Source organism: Silurus meridionalis, chromosome 1 (assembly GCF_014805685.1).
Source record: "Silurus meridionalis isolate SWU-2019-XX chromosome 1, ASM1480568v1, whole genome shotgun sequence".
Taxonomy (NCBI): Eukaryota; Metazoa; Chordata; class Actinopteri; order Siluriformes; family Siluridae; genus Silurus; species Silurus meridionalis.
Window position 1 is genome coordinate 27,484,719 of NC_060884.1, and position 25,168 is coordinate 27,509,886.

The 25,168-nt window shown below is 38.5% G+C and overlaps 2 protein-coding genes across 2 annotated transcripts; one reads left to right on the top strand and one right to left on the bottom strand.

The window, feature by feature from the left end:
- Positions 1-292: 292 nt before the first annotated feature.
- On the bottom strand, positions 293-7,021 carry prpf38a (pre-mRNA processing factor 38A). The gene is made up of 10 exons (XM_046851933.1): positions 6,781-7,021; positions 5,212-5,371; positions 2,671-2,792; positions 2,447-2,532; positions 2,253-2,366; positions 1,729-1,835; positions 1,491-1,517; positions 818-939; positions 516-564; positions 293-405 (listed from the first exon to the last, which is right to left on the bottom strand). Exons 1-10 carry the CDS (start codon positions 6,908-6,910, stop codon positions 369-371), a joined length of 954 nt encoding a protein of 317 aa, XP_046707889.1. The 5' UTR covers positions 6,911-7,021; the 3' UTR covers positions 293-368.
- Positions 7,022-7,834: 813 nt separating this feature from the next.
- Positions 7,835-24,832, top strand: orc1 (origin recognition complex, subunit 1). Its single transcript, XM_046860984.1, has 19 exons — positions 7,835-8,035; positions 8,701-8,803; positions 8,914-9,041; positions 10,182-10,354; positions 10,859-11,237; positions 14,041-14,275; positions 14,616-14,738; positions 14,993-15,055; positions 15,423-15,521; positions 15,618-15,852; positions 16,441-16,547; positions 16,905-17,006; positions 17,103-17,274; positions 17,391-17,498; positions 19,037-19,186; positions 19,306-19,425; positions 19,881-20,047; positions 20,219-20,306; positions 24,299-24,832. The coding sequence occupies exons 2-19, from the start codon at positions 8,706-8,708 to the stop codon at positions 24,491-24,493; spliced, it is 2,742 nt and encodes a 913-aa protein (XP_046716940.1). The 5' UTR covers positions 7,835-8,035; positions 8,701-8,705; the 3' UTR covers positions 24,494-24,832.
- Positions 24,833-25,168: the final 336 nt, after the last annotated feature.

The following is a 25,168-nucleotide window of genomic DNA, read 5'->3' on the forward strand; positions in this document are numbered from 1 at the left end:
AAGGGTCAGTTTTAAGGGCAGGCAAGGTCTTTTAATCAGTTTGTAGCAATTGCAATTGACCTTAAATGCAGCAGAAGGCGTTAGAAATTACAAATTGGTAGTCGTAAAAAAAATAATAAAAAAACTACCATGTAATTGATTAAAAAAAAAACGTTGTATTTGCTACTTTAAATGTAACATGAGGTAAGTGAGAATTAACATAAATCTATGCTGATTCATAATTTCACAACAGATAAACCTGAACCATCAACTGTTTGAGGAGGATAGAAATAAGAATGATGCGAATAAAAGGTCAGAATTTAAACATGAATTTTTACTGCTATATGCACTAATAATGAATTTTATTTAAAAAAAAATACAAATGGAAATCATTTCCTCTTCGACTTGTGACTTTTCTTCGATCGACTGCATAGAAAAGGAAAAAAAAACCAAGTTAAACATAAAATGGAAGGTACACAATCTGAAACAAATTGCTTCACACAAATGTATCTTACTGTGAAAGGTACTGTTTTTACCTCTCAGGTGATTTTGAGTGACTGCGGTGCCTATGGCTTCTGTGATGACCTGCCGTACCAGAGAGAATCCAGTCGATCAGACTTTCTTTACTTCATGAAATTGAGTTTACACAACAACGCTCTATACAAGAAGTAGCATCTTCATATAAATGATTAAGATGGTGGTGTAAATTAAACAGAAGGCAAATAATTAGAACTTTGAATTTAAATACTACAAAACAACCTTCTCCATTTTGAATAAATTTTGCTAAAATAAAGCTCTAAAAAGTCTCTAAAGCAGACTGTACTGAGATTTAGTGTACCTGGAGATTTTGAGCGATGCCTCCTTTCTCTGGATCGGCTACGGTGTCTGCGTGGACTCTTACTGCGATGGCGATCACGATCTCGTTCTCGTTCACGTTCACGCTCACGCCTGGGAGACGGACTACAGGAGAAGGAAGACAAAGTCTAATGTTAAACATGCCCATGTCTCTCTATAGGCTCGGTGGATAATCTCAGCCAAAGCATCTATAATCATAAAGATGGAACTCGTTACAGGACTAGTGTCCACAATTTACTTACAAATCACTGAAGCACACTTAGTGCTGCTGGTCTTTCTACACTTGCAAACACGGACTTCTAAATGACCCCATGTATCAGTCCATGTATAAGACAAAAGGTTCCCATTGAGTTTTCCCCCCCCCCAACTTATTTATCTACTTATTACCTTCCCATTTACAATAACACTAATCAATAATTAAAGTCATTCAGATGATGAAATATCCATATCAAATCATATCAAATGCAGACACTGTAATTAAAATAAGCCGTAAAACCAAAAACTGTAAAACCGTAAACTGGCTTTTACAGCCGTCTTCTAACTTTTGACTGGTACTTCATGACTTGCTGGCTTCATCAGTGCGTTTATGAAGAATTGTGTTTAAAAAAAAAAACAAACAAAAACCAGGGAGACGGAGAACACTACTGCACGTGTACCTTCGTCTCTTCGGTGATCTGCTTCGTCTGCAAACGTAGAAAGAAAAGAATCGTTAGAAATCCGAATAGCTGCTTATAAACGTGAGAAACACTCCAGCAATACACTCGCCTAATTTATTTAATTACTCCCAAATAGTCTAGTACTCTAATAAATAAACCTTGTGCACACGCCACATTACACACTACTTACATTTATTAACTGTATACTTGATTTTTGTCTCGAATGTCAATAACTGACCTTCTGGGTGAGCGGCTTCGTCTGTAGCGAGGAGATGGAGATCTGCGAGGTCTATCTAAATCTCTGTAGCTCCGTCTGTGTGGCTCTGGTGCCTGCACTCGCTCCGGCTAAATCAATCAGAAGAGAGAAAGACGTGAACATTAATGTTTGGAAGATGATCGTAGACCTTGCTTTTCTATTAGTTTTATTTCTAATTATTTTTAATGAATGACGCATCATACATCATATTTGTCATTCATTTTCAATTGAATTGTACATTCTTCTTTTAATATATGCAATTATCTAGGGAGTTAAATTTTTTTTTTAAATAAACAAATAAATAAAGCTCAAAACAAACAAAAATGCATAAAAAAAATAGAGAATCTTTTCAAAAATTTAAAACACCTTTACAATTTAGGAGCCATTTGTTTATTTTTTATTTATTTTTTTATTTTTTAAGATTTATATATCTATGATTTTGATCTTTTCCAAATTTTTTTTTTTGCTGTTTTGCAGGTGTTTCAAATGTATTTATTGCATCATACCTTCTCTTCCTCCTCCTCTTCTTCTTCTTCACTAGACTCCACTTCATCTAGGTCTTCTTCCAGGGCACTGATACGTGGATCGAGAAGCTCAGCCTCCTCCAGAACCTGCCTCTTCTACAAAAATGACTTCCATTAGCACAGATGCGTACCTTAATATTCATTCAAATTCCCAAAAAAAATCTCAACCAACCAACCTGGAGCCTTGGGAGAATGATGTCACATGCACGTTCGGCGTGAAGCAACTCGTCTATGAACTCATCCACGTGCATCAGCTCAAACTCTGAGAAAACACAGGTTCACCGGTTGTGTTTACATAATAAAAAAATATATATATTCCTGTATCCTGGGATCTATAAATGTTTCCTGAGGATCACACCGGAGCTGGTGGACTAGGGTCTAATTCTGGACCGTGTTGTACCTCCGTTTCTGTTCTGGGTTTTAACCTTCCTGTAGTCATTGTACAGCGGTTCCAGGTATTTATAGCAGTCCACCGAGGTGCCAGTCAGACGCATATACATGGCTCCAAGCAGGCGGACATATCTGTAGAGACAGTAAAACAAAGTGACCAAAAGCAATGATGAGGTGCTTTCTACAAGAAAATGACATGAAATAATATTCTCATGAATGATGGATTTCAGCTCATGCATTCTGCTTCAAGACACATCACAGAATCCTGAACATGGGGCCGAGCGATTCACTAATAAAAGAAACTCACAACCAATTCTTTTTTTTCCCCCATTCGTTACAGTATCTCAAGTTTCTACAGTACAGTGTCTCAAATTTTACGAATAAGGGAGATGTGTGAACCTGCAGTAAATACAGGGGAATAAAGTTGATCAGTAAGAGTAGTGGAAGCCAGGCTGAGAGAAAAGGTGACCATCTGTGAGCAACAGTATGGTTTCATATCGAGGAAGAGCACCACAGATGTTACCCTTTTATGTTGTATGGTGTAGAGACAGTGGCATTGAGTAAAAGACAGGAGGTGGAGCTGGAGGTAGCAGAGCTGAAGATGTTAAGGTTTTCATTGGGAGTGACGAGGATGGATAGAATAAGAAACGAGTTTATTAGAGGGAGAGCGCATGTAGGACGTTTTGGAGACAAGGTGAGGGAGGCGAGATTGAGATGGTTTGGACATGTGCAGAGGAGGGACATGGGGTATATCAGTAGGAGAATGCTGAGGATGGAGACACCAGGATGGAGAAAAAGAGGAAGACCAAAGAGGAGGTTTATGGATGTGGTGAGGGAAGACATGCAGGTATGTGGGTTGAAAGAGGCAGATGTAGAGTTCAAGGTAGTGTGTAGACGGAGGATCCGCTGTGGCGACCCCTAACGGGAGCCAACTATATTTAGTATATTTTAGTCAGTGTGCAGCTTGTATAGCAGAATAGATTTACTGTCCTCTGAAAATAACTCAACATATAGCCATTAGTGAGTACACCCTAAGTAATAACAGCTGTACATCATGTAACCATGCAAAGCCACATGTCCTATTCATCATGTTCATGTTTTCATCTGCTTGACACGACCATACAAATTTGTGTATCTTGTATTAGAGCAGAAAAATTTAGTGCTTTGAGTACAATTTTCTCATACTGACCACCGGATGTTCAACATGGTACCTCATGGTAATGACTCTCTAAAGATTTGAGAATTAGAATTGTTGCTCTCCATGAAGATGCTGAGGCTATAAGAAGATCAGTAGGACCCTGAAACTGAGTTACAGTACAGTGGACAGGGTCATACAGAGGTTTTCCTGGACGGGTTCCACTCAGGACAGGCCGCGCAATGGTCCATCAAAGAAGTTGGGTCCTAGTGCTGTGTGTCATGTGTGTGAGTGCTGCAGCATTGCTTTAGAGGTTGCAGAGGCAGAAGGTCCGCTTGTCAGTGCGCAGAACATAAAACCACACACTGCAACAGGTCGGTTTGCATGGGCGTCATCCCAGGAAGAAGCCTTTTCTGAAGCTGGTCCACTGCCTGCAAACAGTTTGCTGAAGACGACCTTTCCAAGAAAATGAATTACTGGAACCATGTCCTGTGGTCTGATGAGACTAAGATAAACTTGTTTGGCTCAGATGGTATCCAGCATTTGTACTGACTGGTGAGAAGCACCAAGAAAATTGTGTCTTGTGGGAAACATGGAATTCAACATGTACTGTGACATTCTGAAGCAGAACATGATGCCCTCCCTCCAGAAACTGGGCCGAATGGCAGTTTACACACATAAAACACACCGCCAAGGTGAGCTTCAGCATCCTGAGGAAGCTGAAGTTCAAGTAGTGGCCAGATATGTCTCCAGACCTGAACCCTACCGAGCACATGTGATGCATCCTCATGCGTGATGTCATTAAGGAGGATCCCAGCAACAACCTGTGCAGCTCTGGTGAATTCCATGCCCAGGAGGATTAAGGCAGTGCTACATAACAATGGTGCTCACACAAAATATTGACACTTTGGACACAGTTTTGACATGTTCTCTTAGGGTGTACTCACTTTAGTTGCCATCTGTTGTGACAATAATGACAATGTTGAGTTATTTATAGAGGACAGTAAATCTGTACTGCTACACAAGCTGCACACTGACTACTCTAAACTATACCCAAGTTTTATTTCTATAGTATCGTCCCTTGAGAACAAATAATAAACGGTTGCTGAAATGTGAGGGGTGCACTTACTTTTGTTAGATACTGTAACTTTTTATTTGTTATTTAATAATAACTTTTGATAATTAAATGAGAAAATCTCTCAACAAGCACACTCCAAAATCTAGTGGAACATCTTCCCAGAAGAGTGGAGGTTATTAACAGCAATTTGGGATAAAATGTAGAATGAAGAAAAGAAAAAAGAACATACTTATGGTCTTATAGACAGATGTCCACAAACTTTTGAACAAAAGTTGTCAACTTGACTATCCAGCATTTTTTTTTCACAATTGCAAAGCAAATCCCTATACAGTACATACTTGAAATCTTCGTTCTTGATGAACTCTACGATGATGTCTTTCTCCGGCTGGATCTGGAGCATCTTCAGGGTGAGGCATAAGAACGGCGTGGGTTTGATGTTGCCTCCGAACACGCCGCCGACGAATTTCAGCTCCATGGCTTTGTCCACGACGAGCTCGGCTATAGGTGGCGTAAGCAGTAACCATGTTGGAGGAGGAGCCAAAAACAAAAAGGATGAAGAAAAAAAAAGTATAACACTTTCATAAGTGAATAAAAAAAATACATGTCAAAATTATTATCTGCCTAAACATACTCCAGACAATGAGTGATTCATTTTAGATAACAAACCAGTCTGTTTAAAACCAGTCTGTCCAAGTAAAATATATTAGTCAATGCAACATAAATGAATAAATTTCCCCCCCTTTATTTAGGACATGTCTTCGAATTCATATTTGCTCCACATTTTACACGATATTTTCCCCTCTGACTTTCCCCATTTCTTATTTCGCTCAGCAGCAATGCATCGGTTTGTCTCCATTATCATTTTATCGTCTCTAGAAACGAGCTGCTGTTTATCCAGGAGCAAAGATCTTTATTTGTTTACTGTACAAACCTATTAAAAAGTCTGACCTTTATTTTGACCCTCACTCAAGACTCCACAACGACACAAAGAGACATTGTCTCCGAGCAGCTTTACCGAATTTGTGAAATAAAGTGAACGATGTGTATTTATCCCTGAAGAGCAGCCTGGGGCGACTGTGGCAAGGAAAAACTCCCTTAGATGTTATGAGGAAGAAACCTTGAGAGGAACCAGACTCAAAAGGGGAACCCATCCTCATTTGGGTTACATCAAGAGTGTGATTATAGTCTTTAAACAATACAGAACACTGGAGAGCGAGAACTAACATGAGCACTGGAGTGTGTGATGAGTATCATTTGAGATTATAGAACTAGGAGCTACTGAGCAACTCATAAAATCTCTCAACATTTGCGATCATCACAGATCCAACATCAGCTTCTCCATTTTAGAGCCTTTAAACACTCAAAAAGCAGTCCAACGTCCAAACTCCAGATGAAGTGAAATCCAGATGGTGCATCTCCAGATGGTTCTGGATGTGAGCTACAGATTCCTTCTCGCAATCTATTCATCTATCTTGCACTATATTCTACCTATCATGAGTTATATATATATTATAATGATTATAGACACCTGATAATCTCATCATTAATTAGTTTTCTGTTGTTTTTTTTTACCATTTAACACTTACTACTGGTAACTGGTAAATTTCCACTGCCTTACTTTAGATTTATACATGAAAATAAAAGAATTTCAAGCAAAATAACTCGCATTGAAGTTACAGAGAAAAAACTCTTTATCTACATTATTTATAAAAAAATAAAATAAAAAACAAATGCCTGAAAATCATATAGACTTAATTCCAAAATACTTTATATATACACTTTATAGTAACATTCTGTAGTTGTGGCTACAAACCAGGTTAGCATCATTAGCATTACTAGCATCACTAGCATTACTAGCATTACTAGCATCACTAGCATCATTAGCATCATTAGCATCATTAGCTCACCCGTAAGCCCGAAACATTCCTCCTTCCAGTATTTAGACTCATAAATGCGGGTTCGAATGATTTTCTCCACCAGATATTGTGGATTTGTTCCGTGTATACTGTTCGCATCCTTCACTGTCCTGTTTGCCATCACGGCCTAAACAACATTCACTCACTCACACACTCAATGAAATCAAACGCGCTGAAGCAGGAGACACGGAGACCAGCCGCGTCCCAAACACCGTAGGATTACACTTATAGTGTACTACTTTTAGCGGTTTTGCGTCCTATTAAGTGCACACTTTTTTAAAATAAGGCGTTGTTTGAAATACAACCAATAAATAAAAGCTTCCGGGTTATCGATAAATGTGCTGTTTCTTGTTGAATAATTAAGTGCACTAGATAGGCTGTTAAGTAATTAAAATGTTTGGCGATATAGTAAATGTACAAAATAATTTAAAATAATATCAAAAACAATGTTTTAACACGGTGTGCACTTGAAAATGTATTTGAATTTACGCCGATGAGTTAGCGCTTCCGGGTGTTAATGGCTACGTTGCAAATGGTTGATTGATAAATATTGAAGGCACCTAGGGCGCAGAAGAGATTTACTAACTAGGGCACAAATATGATCAGTTTTTTTTTGTTTTATATAGAAATTGATTTAGAATACAAAAACTTATTAATCATTAATATTTATTAATTATTAAAATTTTAAAATAATTAAAAAAAAAAATAAATAACATTATAAATATGTTTTTATAAAAATGTTTTGGGGAGATAAATCTCTGGGAAAGTTTTCTGAAAAAAAAAAAAAAAAATATATATATATATATATATATATATATATATATATATATATATATATATATATATATATATATATATATATATATATATATTAGTCCCTATAAGTCCCTATAAGATTCGAATGCATTTTACTATAAAATTGCGTTAGTAAAACCACTTCCGGGTTTGTATTCTAGCGCCCTACGTAGTGCACTTATATGTGTTTAAGACTCAGCCGACAACTCTCGGGATTCCTACGAACTGTTTCCGCCGGTCAAGTGGGCGTGTACTATGGTGACGTCATTTACGCGCGAAAAAACGCTGCGGCTTAATGCAGCGCTGGTCTCGCGCGTGTTCAGGTTGTAGAGTTATTTCTAGTTATTTTTTAGACTTTTAGAGTGAACCTTCAGTGAATGTTATAGTGTAGAGCAGTTTGACGGAATCAGATTAACGCACATTAATTAAATATAAAGGAGTCTTAATAAAGGTAAGCAGATCAGCGCAATGAAAGATTGAGTCCCAAATGTCCTTCTGCTCTCGGCAGAAGTTCACCACATCCTCTAGAATACACTGGCCTACACGTGTTATATGGTGTATTACAGTATGAAGCAGGAGGAATGATTTGAAGTTGAGCCTGACTCATAGATTGGTAGTTTGATTGGTAGTTTGATTGGTAGTTTGATCAGTAGTTTGGTCGGCGGATTGATCGGTAGTTTGGTCGGTAGTTTGTTTGTAATTTGAAGTTTGATTAGAAGTTTGATTGGGAGTTGCAATGGTTTGATCAGTAATTTAATTATTGGTTTGTGCACTATTTAGAATAGTGTTTATTTGTTTCACATACGTTACAGCACAGTATATTTTTAAGCTTAAGGGCCTTGCTCAAGGGCCCCAAGAGTGGCAGCTTGGCGATACCACTGATTGAACCCCTGACCTTTGGCTCAGTAACTCAGCACCTTAACCACTGAGCTACAGATCCCCTCATTTTCATTAGTAGTTTCTACAGTATTGGATTAGTAGTTTGATTAGTCATTTTTATTGGTAATTTGATTGATAGTTTAAATAGTAACCTTTTTTTTTTTTTCGGTTATGAAATCACTAGTTTGATGAGTTATTTAATGGGTAATTTAATCAGGGAGTGTTTTGTCATTTCAGGAAAAATGAGTCCCTATGCCACAAGACTGCGTGTGAGAAGAACTTACTCCTGGCCTGGAAAACCTATCCGTGAAGACCGAAAGCTGAAGAGACACCATCATGAGTGAGTGTGGAGATGTTGAGCTGGATCACATAATGAGCTTAGGATTCAGACCCATTGACATCCTTTTTATTTCTGACGTTTGGTTATTTTTTGTCTGAAATGCTCCTCAGGTCTTTGACTATATCTGTAGAAGGACGGCCGGATGGTGCGCAGGTGTCTGTAGGTCAGTGTATTCTGATCGAGGGAGAGGACAACGATAACCCGTACGTCGCACAGCTGCTCGAGCTGTTCTGTGATGGTAAGAGATTCTGTCTCCTTTCACACTGCCACGTTAATGATCTGGTCTTTCAGAATATACTCACATTAACATGAAGAATGGATCTGATTTTCTGCATTATTAGGTGATGAATCTGATTTTTCTGATTCAGGACTGGTTTCAAGACTTTTTCCCGTTGACATGGATATATTGCTTGTGCTCCTTCTTGCCGTCTATCTTCTAGCCTTGCTTCAGTGTTTGGCAGCAGCTTCGAGTGTGATAGTTCCTCTAAAAATCCATTAACTTGTGACAGCCTTCTGATCCAGCCATTTGAATGGTTTTGATTTGTTTTCTGCTTGTTTCTGAAGTCTATATGCAATAAATCTGCAAAGTCATTGTGCAAAAAATATCTTCATTTTCACCATATGTAAAGACTTTTGAAGGACATTGTGCTTCTTAAGCCAACTAAAGTAATGAATCCTTTAAAAGTCTCAATTCAGTTTGGAGGTTTACTGGTTTAATTTTTTTTTTCCAAACCTGTCCTTTACACACGATGCGGTTGTAGGACAGTGATGGTTTTGACTACAGCATTAATCAATTTTCTTCAGCATCATGTGAACGATGTCTTCAAATCCACCACGTTCACGTGTATCGACCTCATATCCCAAAAGTGTTTGATGTCCCTATATGTAATTCGTTCGACTTTTTATTTCCCCAACCTTAATTTCTCATCACTCTCATGTCTGCTGTACAACAGACCAAAGCATACAAGCAATTAGCACTGACTATATTTAATAGAAGGATGAAGAAATCAGTGATTTGGTTACTTCATATTTGGGAAATTTATTCTAGATAAACTGTAAAGGACCTACTGAAACCCAGGAAGATTTGAAATAGTTGGCCACAAAAATAAATATAATGGCGCTAGGTGTTCTCTTAATAAAAACAGAGATCTAGTAAAACATTAAAACGAACATTTATTCTAAAGTTTTTCCAAAGAATATTAATGCAGATGTGGTGACCAGGTCTTTTTTGGGCATATCATCTTATTTTATTTTATCCAAGCAGTTCTGGAAAAATGTGTAATTTCACTTTACTTCTAGTAATATTATTGAATGTAGTCTGTGTTCATGTGTGTGAAGGCTGTGTGCATGGTCCAAATAATGTCTGAATGTCTGTTAGATACAGGGAAGGAGAAGAGAGCGGTGGTGCAGTGGTTTGTGCGAATGTGTGAGATACCCCACAACAAAAGGAAGTTACTGGGCCGGGACCCTCATCCACAAGAAATCTTCTACTACGAGGATCGCTCCTGTGAAACCGAAGTGGACGCTCAGACTATACTGGGAACAGTTGAGGTCAGTGTGTGTTGATTTAAAAAGTGTGTGTGTGTATGTATGTATGTATGTGTATATAGTTACATGTGCATCATCAAAACCATCTAAATCAGTTAAGTCTAGCACAGGGGTAACCAACAGGTTGCCCGCAAGGACCACATGGGTCGCCTGTGGGCCTTTTCTAAAAAAAAAAAAAACAGCTCACCATAGTGTGGGTATGTATATATGTGTGTATGTATGTATATACGTGGACGAGCACCAGATTGCAAGTGAAAGATGGAGCATACGCTTCTACGTTTGCCTGCTGTGCAAAACGTAAAATATTTTTACAATTGTGTTTTTTTTTATACTCATTGTAAGATCAAAGAATTACACGTCGAACCATTGTTGTGGTTTTTCATTGATGTTTATTATTATTATTGTTTTTCATTAAATGTGTTGTAAATGGTGATGTGTGTGTGGTTCTGGGATTGTCTGTATCGCTTGTCTTTATCATACAGGTTTGTGGTTCCCTTTCTCATGTAGATTAAACACATTCCCCCTGAGGATCAATTCCCAGATGACAACAGCAAAGACACTTTGTTTGTTAAACTTATGTGGGACACTAAGAAATGTGGAGTTATGGATCCTCAGTTGATTAAGCCACCTCAAAGCCCCAAGTCTTCACCCCCAGCTCAGCATGCACATAGACTCCGTGCTCTTCCCACCCCGGACCCCTGCGTGATGAAGCGAGCCATGTCTGGTATGAACACCCGTGGCTGCATGAGCACCGGCAAGATGGGTTCCACCGAGGCTGAATCGGCACACTCCGCCTCCAAGCTGTCTGCCGCCAAACTCCTGAACGTGAAGAGGAGAGGCAGAGTCTCATCCAACTCGAACATCCGCAAGAAGCTTGACCTTTGCAGTGAGTGCTTCTGGAGTTTTCTTATGCTTCCAAAAGTTTTAAATGAATCTGTAAACTCTTATTGTACAGTATCTCTCGAAATACTAATGTATCTCACAAAAGTGAGTACACTCCTCATTTAAGCAACCATTTAAAATATCTTCTAAAGGGACAAGGCTACGGAAATTAAAGTTGGATATATTTTAAAGTCCTCTAAAAATAACTCAACATAGTCATTATTGCTGGCATAGCTGGCAGCAAAAGTGAGTACACCCTAAGAGAACATGTCAAAACTGTGTCCAAAGTGTCAATATTTTGTGTGAGCACCATTGTTATGTAGCACTGCCTTAATCCTCTTGGTCATGGAATTCACCTGAGCTGCACAGGTTGTTGTAGGAATCCTCTTCCACGCCTCCATAATGACATCACGGAGCTGCTGGATGTTAGAAACATGTCGCTTTTCCACCTTCCGCATGAGGATGCATCACAGGTGCTCAATAGGATTCAGGTCTGAAGACATACTTGGCCACTCCATTACCTTCAACTTCCTCAGCATGACAGTTGGCATCTTGGCAGTGTGTTTTGGGGTTGTTATGATGTTAGAAAACTGCCGTTCGGCCCAGTTTCTGAAGGTAGGGCATCATATTCCACCTCAGTACAAGTTGGAATTCATGTTTCCCTCAATGAACCGCAGCTCCCCAGTGCCAGCAGCACTCGTGCAGCCCCAGACATGATGCTACCACCACCATGCTTGACTGTAGGCAAGACACAAATTTCTTGTTTCTCCGCACCAGGGTGTAACCACACATGCTGGACCCAATCTGAGCCAAACAAGTTTATCTTAGTCTCAGAACTCAAGGCATGGTTGCAGTAATTCATGCTCTTGTACAGGTTGTCTTTAGCAAACTGTTCACAGATTTTCTAGTGAGCCAGCTTCAGAAGAGGCTTCCTTTTGTGTGGCATATGGTCTGAGCACTGACAAGCAGACCTTTAACGTCACCTGATCCACAGCGTGTAGACCCAACTTCTTTGATGGACCCTTGCGAGGCCTGTTTCTAGTGGAACCCGTCTTGGAAAGCCGCTGTATTACCCTGGCCACTGTACTGTAACTCTAATTTTCAAATCCTCAGAGTTCTTTGCCATGAACATCCAGTGGTCAGTACGAGAGAATTGTACTAAAAGCACCAAATTGTGACTGCTCTAATACAAGATAAACAATTTTACATGATGACTAGGACATGTGGCTTTGCAAAAAATTACACGAATGTACTGAAGGTGTCCGTTCTTATTGAACATCACATGCTTGTCACTGGTTGGACGTCAGCTTCCGGTTCAATGCAAATAATTGTATTTATAACAGTTTCTATATAAATGCAAACGAAGCAGTAACGTAAAAGTGAAATAGAATCTCACATTAAACAAAAACTCCCAGTAATATACTCTCTTTATCTCTCCACACCAATGAACACGCACCAGATACAGTATGATTTAAACGGCCTAACAAAACAGTCAATGACCCAAGGTACTTAACCCCATAAAAAATGAAGTAGGGTCAAGAGGAAATGTTATTTCTTCTATAAATCATGAGCACTGCATTTACTCAGTGCATACTTTTGAAAAGATTTTGGAGGAAGGGGCCCACAGATCCTATTAGAATTCCTTGAAAGCAAAAACCTTGTCCAATCAAAGCCTTTTATGCTTGAGGTTTGGCAATCATGTCAAACAGCCATTTTTGAATCCTAGGTGGTGATGTGAATTGGCATTTGATCAAGATTACCCACATAGCCACCACCATACTGAACAGAAGACAACTTCTGACCATTTATCAGTGCTAATGTAAAACCAGAACGTCCAAAACCAGAACTAATTCAACATCAGGACTAATCATTTTCAAAAACATGAACGGAACATTCTCCTGAAACCCGGACACTTCACCCCAAATACCAAAAAGTGCGAGCATGTGTCCCTTTCAAGCTCTTAAAGCGATCACAGAGGGGGCTACTAATGAGCAAATTATTCAGAAGTTTGACTTGAGTAATGTAACCCATGTATCTTATAAACTGTAGAAGTGTAGATCCTGTAGGCTTCAGACCCTCTTTTCCAAATGTCTTAAGATATTAAAACATTTACATACTCTAATTTCTCGAACAATGTTGACTGTGGTGCTAAACATTCACAGAAAACATATCCAAGCATGATCATTTTTTGCATGTATAAATAGATTTCCACATTCCTTCACTTCTGGAAGCTTTCGATTTTCAATGGTCTCTTGGACTTGAAGTGGTACGTTAAAATCGGCACCACCAAACTGCCACTTGAGGCCCTTGAGCAAGACCTTAACCATCAACAGTTCAGTTGTGAGTTGCTCTGGATAAGGTGTACTGTCTAGCAAAGTTGTAGCTCAGTGCTTAAGACGTTGGACCTCTAATCATAAGGTTGAGAATTCAAACACCAGCACATCAAGCAGCCACTCAATGCCTGGACCTATCAAATTGCAAGTCGCTTCGCATAAATGGAAATGTATGCTGACATGTAGAAGAAGGAGTGTTATGTTCCATGCTATCTACTTTATGTATATATATATTTTTGTTAATTAACTAAATGTTTGATCATTTGAGATATTGGAAGCTTCTAGAGGAATATAGAATTGTATTTATTTTTACAAAATATTTTACATTGCAAATTTGTGAAAGTAAAAAGCACCAGTCATATTTTGCATAGTGTCGAACATAAAATCATATGTTCGTCTTGTTAGTTCAGTATATGTATATGGCACAATAAATGACACCTTCCATGATGTGAGATTTCCCTCACCCCACTTTAGGTCCAGTGAAGATCTCTAGAGATTTTCTTGGGGAGAGATTGGATGATGACCAGGAGACGGAAGAAGTTATGGCCAGCAAACTTTGTGCTTCACCTTGTCGCATCACCATCAGACTGACTCCCCTCCCATTCGCTGTCATTAACAAAAATTCCACTGATGATGAGAATCTGTCCATCCAGCCTCTGCAAAGCCCACAGAAGCCCAGTCACTCTGCATGTGATAACACCTCCACCAGGTCAGCTTGGGTAGATGTACATGACTTTTTTTTTTTGTTTCTACCTCTAAATTAATCAGGCGCAAGACAATAATGCTTTATTTTATTTATTTATTTTTTGCTCACATTGTTACTATAGCAATCATAATGAAATCTAGTTCACAAATGATAAACCTTGCAGCTCTATAGTCAAAACAGCTGTTATGGAAAATCTATCATCCACTGGATCAGATTTTAAAATTCAACAGTTATATAATCCGATCTAGCACACATTTTCGTCAACAAAAGTCAGAGTTATGCATTTAATTCAGAGCTAATGGAGGTGTTGCTAAAAAAATCTATCTTGCTGCTGCTCTTCCAGGGACTTGCTCGGGGTCGAGCCTCTGGATGACGATGTGTTTGAGTCAGAGGCGCTCATAAGTAAAGGCAGAACTCCTCGTAGGCGAGAGGCCACTCCCAGGAGAACTGGTTTGAGGGGACATAAGTAAGTCTGTCTCCCTCACTGTAAATTGACCTGACTAACACTGTGAAGTGCACAATGTTTGAGTTAAGAGGATGTTTTCCAATTCACAAAACCTGGGTGATTTTCTTTAATTCCTTCTTTCCCTTTTTTCTTCTAACTGCTTTTTTTCCTTTTGATCTGATTTGCTTTGAGCATGAATGTGTGCAATGAGAGGAACATAGATAAGTTTTGAAGTCATGACATCAGTGGCACTTGTGCGTCTTTTCCGTTGACAGCGTGAGAACGCCATCTAGGAGGAGAGAGTCGGCTACAGCCAGAGAGCCTGCTCTTGCGGTGCTGTAAGTATATGGAGTTATGAAAATAAAATAAAGTAAATTTACCTACCTACTATGATCAATTAGCTGTGCACTCTCATTTTAGTGCTTATTGGTTACTAAGATGTGTGTGTATCTTGGAGTAACAAATATTTTGAATTTTGCCAGTAGCCGTTTAGTCTTAGAAATGGTAAGAAAAGGTGAAGTCTTGAGACTTTTGTAAATTTTCTATTTCACAATTGCTGATATACATTTTTACTTGAATTTTCATTGAGACTTTGTCAGTATAAAAATTGAACACATTGACACCCAATGATTCTTGGATTAAAGGTAAATTAGGTGTTCAGTTTGGAGGGAAATCTGCAAGTGAACACTGTTTATATGCTCTCAGGGCTGAAGAGCAGGAAGACTCACCTGTGCAAACTAATGCCACTCCACGCTCCAAGAGAAAATCTGCCCAGCTTGTGTCCTCTCTCATTCGAAAGCAGCTGTGAGTTCTCAGGCTGGAATGGTCTGCATTCTTCTCTTTTATTCACCAATATCATGCCATGGTTATACTGAGATCATGAATTGACTTGTATTGTAGGCTGACTGAATGTGGCGAGTTGCAGTCGGACGGGGAAGACGCTGATGACGACGGCTGTTTCGTACCCTCTAAGATCGATCTGGAGAGCAGCAGTGAAGATGAAGGGGAGGCGAAAATAGACAGTGAAGACGAGCTCGTGGTGAAGCGGAGTAGGCGCTCGGCAGGTCCGAGAACGCCGTTGACTGAAAAGACTCGCACTTCTGCAAGAACTCCTCGCAAAACTCCTAATAAAAAGGTACACATTGATTAAATGAGTCAAGGTATTTGTGTTGATACTAATTTCCTAATGTCCTATTGGAGAGGAATACATTTATACAATTTAGGTTTAATGCCTTAATAATCTGATTAAATAAACAAACAAACTGAACTGAATATAAAAATGATTCCTCTCAGTATTTCATTGTTTAAAAGGAAGTTGCACAGGGGCAGTCAAATCTAAGGTTATTAAAAAATATATTAATGGTAAAGAAATCTCAATTATAGCAACAAAACCTTGTGTTAGATTCTTAATTTCTTCATCAAATCCGACTGCATCAGCTACACTCCAAAATAAACCTGGTCAAATAATAATAATTAAATAGTAGTCAAATAACATAAGTTAATGTACTGATGGTGAAAAAACTAAATGCTATTGCTATTACAAAGTGCAACAAATTGCTGTTTATCCTCTGAGCATTGTATGAAGTCTCTATACATCAAGAAGAAACTTTTTGCACTTCTCTTTCTCAGGGTTTCTCACTGCTATAAAATATAATATTTATATATTTTATTAGTATTAAAATAATGTTTTTTTTGTTGTTGTTTCTTTTCCTCATGGATATAGCCTGCTCCCCCGGTTCCTCGTACACCACGTCATGCCACTCCCAGCATTCCTAGCAGGAGTTTGCCAGCCAGGAAACCTGGGAATGTATTGGAGGAAGCAAGGGCAAGGTAAGAATGTGCCATAACTCTGACTATAAACTTATTTCTGTAGGGCGTTTTACAAAACAGTGCTATCAAACCATTCACTTGGTGCTCTCTCTCCATGTTTCCCATGATTGAGTTATTTATGCGATTTCAAATTTATGTGGCAACAATTTAAGTTTATGAAGAGTCTTATGTAGACTTTTTTTTTTTTTTTGCCCTATCTGCCCTTTAAATAATTGTTTTGGGTTTCTTATCAACTTGACTTTCATTTCCCTTTTATTTAGACTGAACAAATATATTAATAGAGGTGAAAGTGTGGGGGAAAAAAAAAATATATATATATTTTTTCCTTTTTTTATCCCCATGTTCTATCCCCAATAGATTGCATGTGTCTTCGGTCCCTGAGTCTCTGCCATGTCGTGAACAGGAGTTTCAAGACATCTACAATTTTGTGGAGAGCAAGATCATGGATGGCACTGGAGGGTGTGTCCACAGCTGCACAATGTTTCCCTACTCAGTCTTGCTTATTTAAATAAAAAATGGTGTTTAATTGCATGGCGTGTGTTCAATGTGCTTCAGGTGTATGTATATCTCCGGCGTTCCTGGCACAGGAAAGACTGCCACAGTGCATGAGGTCATTAGGTCTCTGCAGCAGGCAGCAGAGCAGGAGGAGATCCCATCATTCAGCTTCATCGAGATAAATGGCATGAAGATGACGGACCCTCATCAGGCCTATGTGCAGATTCTGCAGGTGTCTTATTAGAGTTGATGTATTTCATCTATGATTCTGTCTTTTTCTGTTCATTTTAATTAGTAGGAAAATTGAGATTTTTTTTAAATTAAAATTTATGATGTGGCGCATTATAGAAACTGACCGATCAGAAAGCGACGGCAGACCACGCTGCCGCCCTGCTGGAGAAACGCTTCAGTACACCAGCACCGAAAAAGGAAACTACAGTGCTGCTAGTAGATGAGGTGAGCTTCCAGAACTGTTACATCTGTGGGATTTTTGGATAAATTAAACATAAGGATTGGTCTGAATCTAAATGGCATTGTACATGCAAAGTATGGGGGTGTCTGGATTTCTCACTATTTCTTCAATTCTCGCTCTGAGAAATGATGTATTTGCAAAAATAAAAAAAATCATTGTGAAAAAACAAAAAAATACTGAAAATGGTCTGGAAACAGCTCTGCACCTACATTCTTATTATAGAAATCAAGTTTCTTTTAAATTATTGGATATACAAATATAAAATAAATATTAAAACAAAGCCTTCATGCACCCTTCATATACCGATCACATAGCTAACTGAATTTTTACATCTGTGTGGCCATTGTGGTTGATCTCACCTTTTTATGACCGCAATTACGTGTATATGTGTGTGTGTGTGTGTGTGTGTATATGTATATGTGTATATGTGTATATGTGTATATGTGTATATGTGTATATGTGTATATGTGTATATATATATATATATATATATATATATATATATATATATATATATATATATATATATATATATATATATATATATATTTTCTCGCTCTGAGAAATGATGTATTTGCAAAAATAAAAAAATAAATCCACATACAAAAAAATATACACATACATACATACACACACACAGTGGCGATCAAAATTAGAGAACAGTGTATAAACAATTGAACAATTCTGCAATAATGTCATCTTCACTGCTCAACAGTTGAAGGAGTTTTTGTCCTGTCTATACCATACTACCAGAACACGTTTTCCACAAAATATCTAAGGCATTTAAAAAAAAAAACATTACATTGCAGAAAACTCACTGATCAAAATTAGAGAACAACAATGACTGTAGCATGGAAAAAGATTACAACATAATTTTCTGAAGGTTACAACAGTCAGCAATTAGTAGGAAGTGTACAGGCCTCTGCTCTGATTGACTTCAGCACATCTGCAGCCACAGGACAGCACCAGTCTCTCACACTGCTCTGGTGTGATTTTGGTCCACTCTTCTTCCAGTCTCCTCCACAGTTCAGTGACTGTAGTGGGTTTCTTGGCCATAACTTTGTCGCCAAGGATTGTTCAGAGGTTCTCTATTGGGTTGAGATCAGGACTCTGGGCAGGCCATGTCATTATTTCAATGTTTTCAGTTTCAAGGAACTGCTTTACCCTTTTGCTGTGTGACATGGAGCGTTGTCCTGCATGAACACTGCTGGCTGATTGGGTGATGAACGCAGGGAAGGAACCATATGTTGTTGAAGAAGGTTCTGATAAACATTTGCATTCATGCTGCCATGTAGCTGTATAAGAGGCCCAACTCCTGCTGCAGAAAACATGCCCCAAACCATGACACGGACTTCTTTGCACACTTTGGGTTCAGTCTTTCTCCAGTTTGTCGCCGAACATAATGTTTCCCATCTGACCCAAATATTAGTCCTATTAGTCGGTTGACCTCTACAAAACATATATAAAGTATATAGACATGATCATGATAATGTGATTTAATAAAAATATAAAAATTTTGCAGCTGGACCTTTTATGGACCAGGAAGCAGAACGTCATGTACAATTTATTTGACTGGCCAACGAGACGGCATGCTCGCTTGGTGGTCCTGACGATCGCTAACACTATGGACCTGCCTGAGAGGATCATGATCAACCGTGTAGCCAGTCGCCTGGTAAGACTCTTAGCAGAGATTTTACCATCAGTACAAATTGTACCATGGAATATTTCATAATGACATGAAATTATTAGTAAAATGTTTTTAAAAAAAATGTAATCTCTTTGGCTTTGTAGGGGCTGACACGCATGTCCTTCCAACCGTACACGTTTAAGCAGCTGCAGCAAATTATTACATCGCGATTGAATAAAGTAAAAGCTTTTGAGGAAGATGCTCTTCAGCTGGTCTCCAGAAAGGTAATGAGGTTGAAATGTTTGTGTCTTTTTAAAAAGACGTAGCGAATATTCACACGTTTGACCAACACAAAAGTACTACAGTGTAGAAGATTGTGACGGAATATTCCACAAAAAATTATGTAATCGCCTTTGAAAGAAATTATATCTGGGGTAAAAAGTCATTAAAAGTATTATTAGATATACAATCTTTAGACTGATTGTTACTTGATCTTTAATCATATACAAAGCTAGAGAGAATACCAATAACCACACTGCAATTGGTGTTTTTAGTGTGTTGAAAAATTTCCATTTAGGCCACATGTAATGCACTATATATGCCCAGTAAGGCACCAGGTGGGATTCTGTCATAGCAAAGCTGCCAGAAAACCACATTAAATAAACCTTCTGTTAATCAAAATCTTCAGTGCACTCTTGAATTCATTTTCCGATTGTTGCTCATCATGATGTTCTTCTAGGTTGCTGCTCTTTCCGGCGATGCACGACGCTGTCTTGATATCTGCAGGCGTGCTACGGAGATCTGTGAGCACTCCAGTCAGAAGGGTGATGTCGGACTGGTTGGAATGGGTCATGTGATGGAAGCTTTAGACGAAATGTTTTCTTCCTCGTACATCACAGCTATTAGGTGTGTAGAAACCCTGTGAACCTGGGTCTGGGTGTATGCAGAATTTTCTTGCCATTATACTTTATTATATTTTTTATATTCTAACAATTAGGTATGATTATTATTTTCTTTTTTTGGTCATTGTTCTGTTTGTAGTTCTGCACCTGGTGTTTAATTCTGGCCTTTTTTCAGGTGTGCCTCTTTGCAGGAACAGCTTTTTCTGAGGGCTGTGATCGCAGAGTTTCGCAGACTGGGACTTGAAGAGGCCACCTTTCAGCAGGTAGAGTATGACTTGATGTGTGGCTGAATTCATATCATAACCCTTGCTTGCCTTGCTCCTGTGCACTGTATATGTATGTATGTATGTATATATATGTGTATATATATATATATATATATATATATATATATATATATATATATATATATATATATATATATAAAAAAAGGATAATGGTTTTTTTTTTACGAGTGCAATTACGAGATACAATTTTACCTGGATTAAACCTGCTCGCCCATAATAAAGGGTTAATGTCAACTAAATCTCTAGGAAAATGTATCTAATGTGACACAATTTCACTCCAGCATGCCAAATTATCTAAATAAGTATTAATCTAATACATCTAATCTTTGGGATATTCTTCCAGCAATAGGTGCAAGATGTCATGACCAATCTTCTTTACAAAGAACAGACACACAACACTTAACACTCAGACAATACAGCGGCGCTAGGAACCAGGGGTATCGTAGTCTTCAAACAAAAAAAGTAATCCAGTCTCTGTTTGAATCACAATTTTTTTAAGTTGGAAGAAAAAGTAGACTAATGCCAAAATAAAATTTTAGTCGTTCCGATATTTTTTTTTTTCGGGCATACAAAAATTCTCATTGATTCTTTTGAATACTTCAGACAATATCGTCTATATTGGACAGACCATAAACGTCTTATAATCTTGCATCTTGCGTCTAAGATGAGGAAAACTTTGTCTCGACGAATTCATCCCACCAAAGGAAATTATCATTACATGAACACACGAACACGCATGCAATTTGGCTGGCGAATCGGACAAACCCCACAAGCAAGAAAGTATTAAACAACTTATCTTGATGCGTGATTTCCCTTCGGATATTGCTGGAAAGTATCCCACTTTTGACACCAAAAATGTTAGATTTTTATCATGCCAGAACAAAAAAGTAATTATTGGAGAGGTTTCCCATGTGATCTACGATGCCCATGGTGCCTTTTCTGATCAGGGAAGAATCGCACAGCACATAGAATGGCACATATGTTCTTCAGTTTCATGCAGATAAGACACACACACACACACACACACACACACACACACACACACACACACACACACACACTCTGGAAAAAACCTGACCTAAAACTGTTCCTGATTGGGTAAGAAGACACACTAACCAGAGATGTGTGAACCCAGACAAAGACTTTCTGTATACCTTACATACATCGTAAAGATCCTATAGATACTGAACAGACTACATAGGAATATGTTTAGAGAACAAGTGTAAGGCCCATCTTAATACGAACAGTAGAGTTTTTTTATTTTTCTGTATCCGAGAAAAGAGAGGATGTCGTAAATAAGCGCATGTTGGGTTGAATTTTTTTAAATTTTTTTTTGTATTGCCTCTTTTGAAAATGTAAGAAGTAGAAAGTACATATTTGTGTAAAAATGTAATGAGTAAAAGTAAAAAGTAAAAAAATAAATAGTGAAGTAAAGTACTGATACCAGGAACATCTGCTTAAGTACAGCAACGACGTATTTGAACTTCATTACTTCCCACATCTGACCACTGCTCAGTGTTGGGCAACGTTACTTTTAAAAGTAATGCGTTACAATATTGAGTTACTCCCCAAAAAAGTAACTACAGTGGAACCCGGTTATGTCGATGTCCTAGGGGGTCGCCAAAAAGCATCGAGGTAACCGATGATCAAGATAAACGAAAATCAAAATGGCGGCAATATATTAACGTGCTTGAAATGTCTTTATGTACATGATGTGCGTTAATAAATGAGAATGTGCATGCACGTGTTTTTGAAGAGGTTTTTACACAACAGCGTAGCCGCGATTTGTTTGATGAAGGCATGCTATAAAAATACACACAGTACATGTTTATCTGTCATGAATCCACCTGCCACGCCCCCTTCGGCCCCCTTAAGCGTGTCAGGTGCTTTCTCGGCCGCTTTTTCTGAAGCTCCCGGCTTCAATCGCGCACATATGATGCTCGTTTATCATCATCACCAGCTCCTATTTAAACTTCCACACTCTCACTGTCCGTTATTGTTGGTATATGTTGGTTCACGGCGGTCGTTGTTATCGCCTCGTGTATCCCGGTACGTGCCTTCCCACCGGCACTCTCTCAACGGCTACTTTTCCCAAAGCGCACCGCTGATTCCCAAGGATCCTGCTGGTGTTCATTCTATGCTTTTGCTGGTCATCACACGTTCCGTGTTTCGCCTCCCGTTCGTCGCATAACATTTAACAACAAAAGGCATATGTGCACTAACTAACAGCAGAGATTCACCAGTATACAATACAACACCTGTAGCAGCTGTAAGACTTGATTTTCCGCCACTTCATGAAGTTCTTCTGCGGCTGCACCGAGATAACCGACGTTAAATGGCAAATTTTTCCCCCCTTGTGCTCGAGATATTAGGGTTCGGCGACATAAAAAAAGTCGACATAACCGATAAAAAATGCTTAGAAAAAGCGAGAATTTGGCGGTTCCACATCAAAAACGTCGACTTAATAGGGTTGTCGAGGTAACCGAGGGCGAGATAACCGGGTTCCACTGTAATTACGTTACTTAGTTACTTTTTATGGAAAGTAATGCGTTATATTACTTTTACGTTACTTGTATCTCTTTCACGCCTTACAGGTGTAACAGGTGTAATATAGATAATTGCCATTAAGAAATCAGTTATATTAGGGCAAAATAAATTTCTTAAGCATTTAAAATGATTAATAACTTCTTAGAGAACAAAAAGATGATCGACTAAATTTTGACCACAAGGCTGAACACTTTCCAGTCGCACTTCTGTACACTGCTTTGCAACCTGCCTTCGCCGTCAGGAATGTAACTCGTTCGTGTATATACGGTTAAGGGTGTGGGCTGCACACCGGTAATGTGGAAGGAGAACATACCTTTCGCTGTCATCAAGTAAAACATTGTGCATTTCCGTAAATATGACCTCGTCCTCGTCTACATCATTCTCTGCTTCATCATCAGCTTGAAACATTCTGAATGCTTTTACAAAGTTTGCGCTATTATCAGTGACCGTGGCAGTTTATTTTCCCACAAAGAGCAAATGAGCTATGAATTTGCTCTCTATCTCCGCTGTAATGGCACCGTACATGTGTCTCATACGGAAAACTTATTTTGAGCAGTCCATAGATCTGCAGTGGTGGAAAGTCGGCAAATGTTTTCTATATTTCTGTCTCCATATATTCAACATTATACACGCACGCACACACACACACACCTGTAGTGCTGTGCTTTGCATGCAGATGTTTTTTTTTTTTTTTGAAGTGGTATTTTTTTGCAGTTGACAAGAGCTTTTCACCAACACATAATCTACACTTAACCATTATTCCTTTCTCCTTTTCCTCGACTATTTCAAAATAATAATAACACTTCCATCGCAGTAATGTAATGCTCGGGTTTGCCATCTCCGCTTCTGACCAGCTTCTATTCCCGCGGCTCGCACGTATGAGTGCGCGATTCTACGTGACTACGTTCATTTTAATTCAGTATTTATTTTTTTATGCAAAATAATTTAACTGAAAAGTAACTCGCATTACTTTTTTTAAAAAGTAACTCAGATATTAATGTGTAAATTTATAAAGTAACGCGCTACTTTACTCGTTACTCCAGAAAAGTAATATTACCTAACGCACGTTACTTGTAACGCGTTACCCCAACACTGCTTATAATTAATAATTAAGAAGCCATAAAAAGTGCCAGATGTTTGTTTTCCACTCTGCTGGATAATTATTAGCTTTATTACTAAATATTTGGCGATTTAAAAATTTTTTTAGGGTATATTTTGAAATATTTGTATTTTCCCTACCATTATATTATGTATATGGAATAAAACATTACCTCACCAGCTGGTCATGTTCTCAAGACTAGCAATTCACTGTCTAAACTTCTTTTAGAGAAAGTTAATTAACTTTTTGAACAATCTGATTAGAGATTTCAACAGCGCTGTGGTATAATTACAGTTGGTGCATTTCTGTTCCTATTTCTCAGGTCTTCATACAGCACCAGGCCCTGTGTCGGGTAGAAGGGCTGCAGCCAGTCAGTGTGTCTGAGAGCCTTGCGGTGTGTCAGAGGTTGGGAGCTTGTCGTCTGCTCCTGCTTGAGCCTAGTCGTCTGGATCTTCTGCTCCGCGTTCGCCTTAATCTCAGCCAGGATGATGTGCTGTATGCTCTGAAGGCAGACTGAGTGTGTGTGTGAGAGACATGCTAATTAACTTAAAGAAGCTTTATATTAAACCTCAGTAAGCTGAGATGGAGGTTGGTGCTGCCAGACCAGCTGATCTCTTTAGAGGTTGACAAAAGTAGTGCATTTTCTTTAATTGCACTTGATACAATATATTTAAAAAAATTTGATTTTGTTTCCTTTTTATTTTAGACCAGCATTTTTGGCTTGTAGCATTGAGCATTTAATTCTGTGTGCAACCTGTTTTTTGGTAGCAATTTGGGCTTCTGAGATAGGTAAATCATGAATTTATTGGTGTTGACCACAAAATAAACTGACTGCAAAGCAATATTTTGTTTTTAACACTGGAGAGCAAGCCTCCCCATTTCTGTGTTTACCTCTTATTGGTCAGTCTGGTTATTCTCTCTGTGTGTGTGTGTGTGTGTGTGTGTGTGTGTGTGTGTGTGTGTGTGTGTGTGTGTGTGTGTGTGTGTGTGTGTGTGTGTGTGTGTGTGTGTGAGATTATTTTTGTATTGCTTTCCTGAGCCAAGTAATATTTTATCTTTATGGTTTTAGTTGAAATATTTCCTAACTCTAAATAAAGCTATTGAAAATTATTCTGAGTATGTGATTTTTAGTTGTTGTACTTACTTGATTACATAAGTATATTGTGTTTCAGTGTGAATGTGGTTTGTGGGG

Coding starts and splice junctions, on each gene's coding strand:
- prpf38a (XM_046851933.1), bottom strand. CDS start 6,910: ATGGCAAACAGGACAGTGAAGGATGCGAACAGTATACACGGAACAAAT. Junction 2,793..5,211: donor ATCAAGAACGAAGATTTCAA/GTATGTACTGTA, acceptor CTGTCTCTACAG/ATATGTCCGCCTGCTTGGAG. Junction 940..1,490: donor AGATCACCGAAGAGACGAAG/GTACACGTGCAG, acceptor CTTCTCCTGTAG/TCCGTCTCCCAGGCGTGAGC.
- orc1 (XM_046860984.1), top strand. CDS start 8,706: ATGAGTCCCTATGCCACAAGACTGCGTGTGAGAAGAACTTACTCCTGG. Junction 17,007..17,102: donor ATCATGGATGGCACTGGAGG/GTGTGTCCACAG, acceptor AATGTGCTTCAG/GTGTATGTATATCTCCGGCG. Junction 17,275..17,390: donor CCTATGTGCAGATTCTGCAG/GTGTCTTATTAG, acceptor GGCGCATTATAG/AAACTGACCGATCAGAAAGC.